The sequence below is a fragment of the Entelurus aequoreus genome, linkage group LG08 (genome assembly GCF_033978785.1).
Source record: "Entelurus aequoreus isolate RoL-2023_Sb linkage group LG08, RoL_Eaeq_v1.1, whole genome shotgun sequence".
Taxonomy (NCBI): Eukaryota; Metazoa; Chordata; class Actinopteri; order Syngnathiformes; family Syngnathidae; genus Entelurus; species Entelurus aequoreus.
The window spans coordinates 179,470-190,278 of NC_084738.1; the positions used below are offsets into that span (position 1 = coordinate 179,470).

Sequence of the window (10,809 nt, forward strand, 5' to 3'; positions counted from 1 at the left end):
TCTTAAAAAAAACAACAATACAAAATGTAAGAAAAAAAGAGCAAAAAAATCGGAAAATATTGACAAAATTTTTTTTTTTTAAACTAGTACTAATGATATACATATTTAAAGACTAAACGACTAAGTATATTATTACTAGTTTAAAAAAAAAAAAAAATTTTATAATTACATTCCGATTTTTTGCTATTTTTGCTTACATTTTTATTGATTTTTGTTGTTTATAGCATTTTTTTTTAAAAAATAAAAAAAATATCAAAATGGTCCGCCCCATACTTGACTTTGCAGGATTTGGCCCTTGGTGGAAAAAGTTGGGACACCCCTGATACAAAATATCAGAAGCTCTCAAAATAAAATGCACTTAAAATATAAACAAAGTTTAGTTAGATAATTTAAAAAAATATCTTAATTAATTAATTTGAAAAATGACAATAACACTGTTAAATGAGTAATTGAACATTAATAGTTTCATTCGGGCACTAGGTTATGCAGTTACACAATCGTATTATTATTCTTACAGAGGAAAAAACAGCAGAAAATGTAAGAAAAGAAAAAAAAAATCGGGATGTAATGAGAAAAAGTTTAAATGTTTTAACTATTAATAATAATATAGCTATAATAAGTTATATCTTTAAATATGTATATTATCTGTTTTGGCAATGTTTTGAATAAAAAATATCAACATGGCCCCCGCATACTTTGACATTCCAGTATGTGGCCCTTGAAGTTAAAGTATCGGTATTTTAATTTGAGAATCGATATTAGAGCTGGTATCGGCGGTGTCGATATTTCAGTATCGATCCACACATCACAAGTGCGCCCTCAATTGTCGCCATCTTGGCACCATGGCAGAGGGACTAATTTGAAATACTGGCAGCTGAGGGGCAACATTTGGCGATTAGTGATGCGCGATACCACGGATTTTGTTTCCCATCCGTTACAGAGTACAATTCAGGCTGGTATCTTTGTGCAAATATACTTCATGTGTGTGGTAAAATGTAAAAAGTAGTGCATTTCAAGTGTGGAATCATCAAACGATTTAAATGGCTTTAATCTGCACTGAATGCGTCACCTTATTTATACTCAACTCTGAATGTAGTGTCTACAAATAACCTACAACACAAACGTTGGCTCCATCTAGTGCAGGGGTGTCAAACGTACGGATCGTGGGCCAGATCAGGCCCGCAAACAGGTTTTATCCGGCCCGCGGGATGAGTTTGCTAAGTATAAAAATGAGCCAACATTTTTCAATGAAAGAAACTGCTGTTTTTAATGTGTCCACTAGATGTCGCAATTCTCTGTAGATGATGCTAAATATGTTTAAAAAAATAAACCACTTTGTACACCAGTTGAGGAAAATTAGCAAACTACATAAATAACATCTTGTAATTTGATTTTGATATTTTTTTATCTTGATAAATTGAAAATGACCACTAATGAGTTGACTGATGAACATTATCACCTAATTTATTCAGAAAGTATAAATAACGACAAATAAAGGTAGAATACTATTAACCCCAACATGTAAGTGTAAAAAAACCCTAACAACATTATGATTTGTACATTTTCAGAATGTGCTTGTTCTATGTTCAAACAAAGAAAACAATCTGAAGTTGTCTTTATTTTTAAGTCATCGTGCCGTGATTTTACCAGTCCGGCCCACTTGGGAGTAGATTTTTCTCCATGTGGAACCCCGATCTAAAATGAGTTTGACACCCCTGATCTATTGGTACGCCAAATAATCACTTGTATAAAGTACAGTGTTTTATTTCCCTATATTCAAACACAGTGTGACTGTTCAAACTGTGAGTAATGTTACAGAGGCCAAACATATTACATATACCTGTTAAATAAAACCTCTGCCTTGTTTTTAATGAATACTTAGGCCTGCTACGCTGCTGTATTTTAACGTGGGTCATCGAGGAGGTGGTCTGAGAAGTAGAAGAGGAGCGACGTTCATATGTTAACGTTCATAGTTTTAATTTGGGAAAACTTCTAATCCGTTTTTGAGGTGGTCTGTCATAGCGATGGAAAGTACAGTAGTGGACAGAAGAAGGTAGATATCGTGATGGATGCGTGTACAACAGTCATGTAATTGGGACAGTACTACAACATTCAGAGGACGCGGTGTACTCAAAAGTGTGTGGTTGAGATGACGTCGTTGTTTGTTTGACCTTAGAACCTGGCAGGGCGTTGCTGCTGCAGACGTGACAACACCCCCATCTAGTGGACGTAGCTGCTCACTGCTCTCATCGGGAAAACGGCGCGCTCTGATTGGATGGGGGCCGGGGGGGATGCAAACGTTCATGTTTGTGATGACGGCATGGTCCCGCCCTCTTCCATTCATTGGCTGCTGCTCTCCCCCAGCAGCCAATAGGTGGTCATCTTCCCTTTGCCTTTGACTTGCAAGTCGCCTCTCAGCTCCAGCTGGAAGCAGCCGAACTCCTGCAGGACGGCGCAGGTGGCGGCCGACACGTGGATCTTCAAGGCTGTGCGCACACACAGACACGCGTGGGTCAACGTGGCAACATCACAAACGTCATGTGTTCACCTTCTCCGCTGGACTCCATCCTGGACGAGGTGTTGACCGTGTCACCGAACAGACAGTAACGAGGCATCTTCAGGCCCACCACACCCGCACACACCGGACCTACACACACACAAGCAGGGCTCTTATTTTGAAAACCGCATCATCTATGACTTTTTCTCAAACCAAGTAACACCTAAGAAAACACTTGGCTCTCCAAGCGCCACAACAATGACCAAGTAGCGAAGTAGGCCTAAGCATTCATTATAAACCATGCAGAAGTACACATAGGCGCCAATCTACATCTCTGCCAGTGGGCGCTCGGTGTGTGTGTATTAGTGTTGTCCCGGTACCAATATTTTGGTACTGGTACCGGTACCAAAAGTATTTCGGTACTTTTCTAAATAAAGGCGACCACAAAAAATGTCATTATTGGCTATATTTTAACAAACAAATCTTAGGGTACATTACCTCTTAAGGCCCAAGCTGTTTGTTTACATGCTTTTTTTTATTTCTCTTTGCTATTTGGGCTTATAGGACCCTAATTAGAATAAAAACTAAGAATCATATTTTGATATGATGTACTTAGTCCATAAGTAACACATGTGTACTTCATGTTTAGTGACATGCTAATTCTTATTTTTACACTTTTTTTCCAAATTCCATTGTATGTTATACTCTTCTGACACCACCAGATGGCAGTGTAAGTCCACATAAGCGGCCATAAGACCCCAATTCAGTAGTGTACACAATTTTGGAAATAAGAGCTAAAAGGTGCTGTCCACACACGTGGCCACTAAGCCTTTAGAGGTTTTTAAACATGTTTCTTATTGCAATTTTGTCCTAAAATAAAATAGTGAACATACTAGACTCCTAATTAGTCTGCTGACATATGCAGTAACATATTGTGTCATTTATCATTCTACTATTTTGTCAACATTATTCAGGACAAGTGGTAGAAAATGAATTATTAATCTACTTGTTCATTTACTGTTAGTATCTGCTTACTTTCTCTTTTAACATGTTCTATCTACACTTCTGTTAAAATGTAATAATCACTTATTCTTCTGTTGTTTGAAACTTTACATTAGTTTTGGATGATACCACAAATTTGGGTATCAATCCGATACCAAGTAGATACAGGATCATACATTGGTCATATTCAAAGTCCTCATGTGTCCAGGGACATATTTCCTGACTTTATAAACATAATATAAATTTAAAAAAACTAAAGATTTTGTGATGTTAAAAAATCGATGTAATCATAGTAGTATCGACTAGATACGCTATTGTACGTCGTATCGTTACAGTGGATGTTAAGTGTAGATCCACCAATCGCGTGTATTGTAGCGTCCCGGAAGAGTTGACGCTGCAGGGAATTCTGGGAATTTCTTCTGTAGTGTTTACGTTGCGGTGCAAATATTCTTCCAAAATGTGTTTGTCGTTGTTGCTTAGTGGAGTTTCACTATATGGCACATGTTTATGACAGTGTTGGCATTGTTCATATTGCCACCCTTAGTGTGACATGTATGGCTCACTTGTGTGCAGTGTGCTTAAAGTCAAGATCATTGTGACATTAGATCTTGATTAGGCTTTGTTATTTATAGACTAAATGATTTGTGACTTTTTTGTTATATAAAATGGGCCAAACTCGCAGTAAAATTAACAACAACAGGATTGATTTTCCAAAAATGAATGTAAAGATTGAAAGTTGCCATCAATCCCACGTAGGTGCTCGTCATTGTCCGTGGGTGCTCGGGCCGAAGCAGTATATATAGTATTTTTGGCCATGCAACAATACACACAGTTTGAACAGTAACACTGTGTTTAAATACGAGATACAGGTCAAACTTGATTGTCGTGTGTGTGTGTTTTGCAAGTCTGACCGCTGTGGACGCCGATCCTCAGTTTAAGCTGCTCGTCGGGTCGATGGCGGATCTTGAAGCTGGTGACGGCGTCCAGCAGGGCGAGGGCCATGCGCGCCACCTCCCGGCCGTGCAGCTTGCCGTTCCTCACCGGCAGCCCCGAGACCACCATGTACGCGTCTCCGATGGTCTCCACCTGGTGGCGCCAGTTGTGTTACACACTCCTGCCGCATCTCGAATGGCATACTTGCATCAGTACACGTCAGTAAGTACACTGTGTAACCATTGAGAGTGCAGTACCGGGGGTGTCCAGAGAGCGGCCGGCAAAAAAACGCATACAAGTGTAAACAAAGAGCAAATAGGTGTAAAGAACAGGGGAAAGTTAGTGTAACTAGGGGGGCACAATGTTGTTGTTGTTGTTTTTTCAACACTTAACAGATAACTTCCTGCTTCTCAAGAACGATACTGATAACCGATTAACTTATTGATATCTATTATTTATAGATTTAAACACCTTTCTTTGCGGCCTCACTTTCGGGCAGCTTCTTTAGCAGCAGGCGGTTTTCAAAGCGATTTCAAAACACCGTCGTAGTGATGTTGCTCTTTAAGCTAGTTGATACGGTTTGATGTGGTGGTGTTCCCCAAGGGTCAGATTTAGGCCCTGTTCCTTTTTAATTTGTACATGCTTCCTCTCGGCGGTGTCATCGGGAAACACGGAGTCAACTTCCACAGTTGTGCTGATGACACACAGCTGTACATTCACAAGATCAATTGATGCACTTTTTAAATGTAGTTTAGATATTACATCTTGGATGTCAAAACACTTCCTTAACCAGGGCAAGCCTAAGGTTTTAATTCTAGGTCTGAGGGCCTAGAGAGAGAAACCTTTACCAAAAATACAGTCCCTTACTTTTAATCAATCTTCGCAAGTGGATCATTTGGGTGTAGTTTTTGACTCTGAGCTTACCCCACACATTAAACGCACCACTAAATAGTCTTCAAAAGCCAGTGTCCACCCCAGGCCAACATGGAGACGCTAATGCATGCTTTTATTTTCAATCGTATTAATTACTGCAATGCCTTGCTTTCTGGTGTTCCTTAAAAAAAGTACAAAACCACAACAAGTACTCCGAAACTCAGCCTTGTCAGAATAATTGTATATAAGTTATCACACAACTTTGTGTTCTCATGATTTCAGCTCACCCTGCGAGAAGACAAAAGCTTAGCAAGCAAAAGGCTTGTAAAACTCTATTGTGTGCGATGGGATGCGACATGGAGGTGTCGGTTTCTTTGATCAAATGGACAGCCACAGGAAGACCTTGTCATGACCCGAGATCTACAAAGCAGAGAAGCAGCAGAACCTGACACCGCTCCAGGCACCTTTTCTTTAAACTGTTTATGACCGAGGGCGGCAGCTGTTTATGACCCCCTCCCCATAGAAACAGCTGCAGCCATGTAATCAGGAAATGCCAAAATAAATGAGGAGGTGTGGCACTCCCTCCTCAGAGCGGCGGGACGACATTGTACGAGGGTACAAGTGCACGCGCTCTCCTCATTGAGCTAAATTGAATCCTGTCTCTGTTTGATTTCCTTTGCTTTTTGTCTTGTCTAATAGATGTCCTCGGTGTTTGAACCTGACAAGCCACTCGTGTGCTGACGAGGACCAGCAAGCGGGCCCATATTACAAAGGTTTTAAAATCACTCGAGGGCCCATATTACAAAGGTTTTAAAATCACTCTAGTGCCCATATTACACAGGTTTTAAAATCACTGTTAGCTCCCTTTGTGTTCCAGATCGATTTTAAGATTATTTTACTGTTTTTTTTAATGCCTTAATGGTTCTCTTAGGCCTTCTTATCTCTCCCAGTTGCTTTTATTATATGGACCCTTGCTGTTCCAAACGTCCGGGCTCACACCCACGGGGGGCCTCTTTTCAATATTACGTCCTCCATTTATGGATCAGCCTGCCGGAGGTCCTCAGGGCTGCAGAGGATGTTAAAAAAATTTTTAAAAACAAGCTGAAGACATACCTTTTTTAACATGGTGCTTAATTAATATTCTAATAATTTCATTATTTTTTTAACTCCTTGTTTATCTGGTATTTATAAGCTTTTAAATGCCACATCAATTTATTTAATTGCATCTAGTTCTTAAACTACATATTTATGTCATATTGATACATTTTACAAATTTTATTGCATCAAATTAATATATTTTATTCATTTTATGTTATCCTCCTATTTTTTTGTTTTTTTCCAGCGTTTCCTCAGCGGGAGCCTTCTGCACTAGGGGCTCCGAAGTGCCGCGGCTGCAGCTCATGGGTCTTTGCGGTTGTAGCTGTCATTGGCTACCTAAGATAGTGTTTTCTCACCTGGTTCCTCCGTGCTCAGCACAGGACTTTTATTATGTGTGTCATCGAGAGGGTTTGGCGGCGGGGAATACCGTATTTCCTTGAATTGGCGCCGGGAATATAGTATTCGCCTGCCTAGAATTACAGCCGGGTCAAACTCGTTTCGCAAAATAATTAGCGCATGCTTGGCACTTCCGCCGGGTCAAATATGAGTCATTAAATGACTCCCGCCTCCAGGTGGTAGAGGGCGCTAGTGATCCTTCTTGCGACTACCAGTACTGCAGGAGACAGGTACTGCAGAAGAAGACAACAAGCAGCAAGCATGCAGCAATTGTTTGCTTGCACTTTTAACATGGAGGATTACATATCTAAAATAAAACCGTTTTCTAAACTGGACTTTCAATCGAAGCAGGAGGTAATAATTAAAGGAATATCTCCAGAGACTTTTAAAATTGAAGAAAGATGAGAAAGACTGCCTTTGATCAGAAGCAGCTGCACATGGACCCATCTACAAGTAAAGGTAAGATCATAATAACGTTTTTTTTATTAAATGTGTTTTTCATGATAAGGTATGCGCCGGAGTGAGAAGAGGTTTTAAAATAATTAGAGCATGCTTGCTCATTCCGCATGGTTTTGGTAACCGCAGGAGTGAGAAGAGGTTTTAAATTAATTAGCGCCCCTGCGGCTATTCAAGGAAATACGGTAACTGACTGAGCCTGGAATTATTTGTTTTTTTTAAATGCTTTTAAATGTAAAGCACTTTGTGCTACATTTTAAATCGAATATCTGAGTTGGTTTTTTTTAATGGTATTTATCAGTGACGTCATTTTTCCTCATATCGGCATGGTAATCATCTGTCTGCTTTGAAAACAAAAAATATAATACACCCTTTGATTTCTAAGTATGCCGCCTTCAGTGGAAAAAGTTTGGCGATCCCTTTGTAAACTTACTGTAAATTATTTAAAGTACAACGTCTGAGTACCGACAGTGTAATGCAATTTGCTGCACTGCACCCCGCAGTGTGAAGGCTACGCACTCAAAGGACCAAGTGTACGTTGGCTAGTGCACTCGTTGTGTTTTTGTGCTCTGCGTTACCTTGTAAACGTCAAAGTTGTCTATGATGGCGTCGAAACACGTGTACAGGTCGTTGAGCAGCGTCACCACCTGTAACGCCACCAGATCTTTTGTTAGCCCGCGGGGAATCGAGCTAGCGCGTTAGCTGGACCCGCTCACGGCTCACCTCCATGGGCGTGCTCTCCGCAGAGATGCTGGTGAAGCCCACAATGTCGCTGAAGTAGATGGTGACCGAGTCGAAGGATTCGGCCTGGACTGTCTCGCCTCGTTTTAACTGCTCCGCCACCGAGCTGCACTCAACGCACAAACGTGCACACACACACACACACAACTCATGAGTGTGTGCTGCTGTGTGATATGTGACAATGCTAGCAGCCCAGTACTGACTGTGGTAGAATCTGGTAGAGGAGCGCTTCGGCTTTGCGTTTCTCCTCATGGTAAGCTTGTGTTCGTTCCTCCACCAGCTCTTCCAAGTTGTTGGCATATTGTTCCATTCGGGACAACAGGTTGTCCAGGATGTTGGTCCTGGACTCCCTGCACACACACACACACACACACACACACACACACACACACACACACACACACACACACACACACACACACACACACACACACACACACACACACACACACACACACACACACACACACACACACACACACACACACACACAGTTGGAGGGTGTGCCACGGAGGGCTAACGTCTTGCTGAGCTTGTTTACTTGTTGTGCTTGCGTAGAATTATTTGGATGTGGTTGAATTCGGGCCTCTCGGTGGGCTCCTCAGCCCAGCAGCGCTGCATCAGCTGACCCAGTTCTGGGCTGTGACTGTGAGGGTCCACAGTGGGTCTGAGACACGGCCATTCACCCAGCACCACACGGTCCACAATCTCTGCAGCACAGGAAGTTAACAATGAATGTCTTCGTGCTGGGACTGACTGGATCAGAACTAACTTGAGGATCTGGTCCTCACCTTTGGGACTGAGTGGGTTGCCCTCCAGGTAGAACGCTCCTCGCCGTAGCGCCACCTCCTGGAGGATGATTCCAAAGCTGTAGACGTCGCCCTTTTGAGTCCCCTTAGGAGGCGGAGAGTCCATCTGGAGAAGTTCAGGTGCCATCCACAGCCTCTCTGCGGGGTCAAAAAGACAGTCGGACACGTTAGTCCTGCACCGCCTACTTTGCGAGATCCGTCATCAACTCACGAGCGTAGTAAGAATGAGCGTCTTTTTCTGACTGGCTCTCAGCCTGAAGACTGCTCAGACCGTAGTCTGTGATCTTCAGCACGAAGCGCTTGTCCACCACACAGTTGGACGACTTCAGTTTCCCGTGGGAGACGATGACGCTGTTGTGGAGGAAAACCATGCCCTGCAAACACACACACAGTTTTACTGGGGTAACGACAGTTTTACTGGGGTAACGACCAGCATGGTTGCTACTGCCCTCGGTCGCGGCGCCGTTTCCCAATTATGTGGGCTTTACCGATAACCTCACTGACGATTGGAACATTGGTAAAACTAAAAAGCCCCTAAAACACGTAGCCCCTGGTTCACAAAAGAAACCAGAAAGGGAATTAAAGACACCACGTCCCAGCTCCAACTGGGTTCTACAAACGCAGATACGAGTGTGTTTGCATTAGGGCAAATGCTCTCCAGAATAATCTCTCTCGTTTTGAGGAAGTAACGCGAGAAAGACTCTTGCCACTTGTTAACGGGACAAAACAAACATCTTGTCTACTCGATCCACTCCCTGGGAAACTCATCAAGGAGCCGTTTGTAATATTAGGATCATGAGTGCTAGATATTATGAAAGTATCACTTTCCTCCGGTACTGTTCCCTTAGCATTCAAAAATGGCAGTTATTCATCCTGACCTCCTTCTGAACGACCGACCGGTGTCGCACCTCTCGTTTATCTCCAAAATCCTACAAAAATTGTTGCACTGCAGCTAAATGAATACTTCGTGTCTAACAATCTTTTTGAACTTTTTCAGTCGGGTTTCAGGGCAAATCACTCTACTGAGACGGCCTTTGCAAAAGTGGCTAATCATTTGTTGCAAACTATGGATGCTGAGGCATCATCTCTGAGTTGGACGACTTCAGTTTCCCGTGGGAGACGATGACGCTGTTGTGGAGGAACACCATGCCCTGCAGACACACACACACAGTTATACTGGGGTAACAACCAGCATGGTTGTTACTGCCCTCGGTCGCGGCGCTGTTCCCCAATTATGTGGGCTTTACCGATAACCTCACTGACGACCTTAATGATGATCTGCACACAATATTGGTAAAACTAAAAAGCCCCTAAGAGACGTACCCCCTGGTTCACAAAAAAAACAAGAAAGAGGATTAAAGACACCTTGTCCCATCTCCAACTGGTTTCTACAAACGCAGATACGAGTGTGTTTGCATTAGGGCAAATAGGGTCCCTACATCTGCGATCCCTTCTCAAGGTTTCTTCTTTCTCTCCCTCTGGGATTATTTTTTAGTTTTCCCTTGCCCGGATGCGGGTTCAGATCTGAGAATGTCCTTGTGGTTTGTGAAGCCCTTTGAGACACTTGTGGTTCAGGACCATGTGAAAATAATTAGAATTGTTGATGTAAAATGGCAATTAATGAATGCCTGTGCGCTTCATATGACTTTTCTGCCACAAATTAATTTTAAGCCTGTCCCTGCTCTGTCGCTGCAAAGAATATGATGGAAAATTCCAGGGCAACCTGTGGTGAGCATGGTTAGTTAGGGTTGGCAAATAATCCAAACCCGAGTGAAGATGCTAGTGATGTGTCGGGAAATTATGCACATTTCTGTTTAAATGATGTTGAAGTTGGTATTTTGTACACAAAAAATACATTGAACTATTTATTTCCCATGAATTTGTTTTTTAGTACAAAATATGCATCAAATTAAATTCAAGTTAGATTTTTTTTTAAAGTATAAAAATCATTTCACATAAATACAAAAATGTGGAAAAAAATTCAAATGGGGGCGCTCAAAATAC

General features: G+C 42.0%; 1 protein-coding gene across 1 annotated transcript in view; it reads right to left on the minus strand.

Annotated features, from left to right (window-relative positions):
* Positions 1-980: 980 nt before the first annotated feature.
* Positions 981-10,809, minus strand: part of LOC133655273 (atrial natriuretic peptide receptor 1-like) — an 87,272-nt gene continuing 77,443 nt past the window's right edge. Inside the window, exons 13-21 of the mRNA XM_062055262.1 lie at positions 9,017-9,179; positions 8,788-8,943; positions 8,538-8,706; positions 8,200-8,346; positions 7,979-8,102; positions 7,834-7,902; positions 4,411-4,585; positions 2,549-2,647; positions 981-2,486 (exon numbers count right to left, since the gene is read on the minus strand). Coding sequence (XP_061911246.1) covers positions 2,341-2,486; positions 2,549-2,647; positions 4,411-4,585; positions 7,834-7,902; positions 7,979-8,102; positions 8,200-8,346; positions 8,538-8,706; positions 8,788-8,943; positions 9,017-9,179 — 1,248 coding nt within the window. The 3' untranslated portion in view covers positions 981-2,340. The remainder of the gene's footprint in view (positions 2,487-2,548; positions 2,648-4,410; positions 4,586-7,833; positions 7,903-7,978; positions 8,103-8,199; positions 8,347-8,537; positions 8,707-8,787; positions 8,944-9,016; positions 9,180-10,809) is intronic.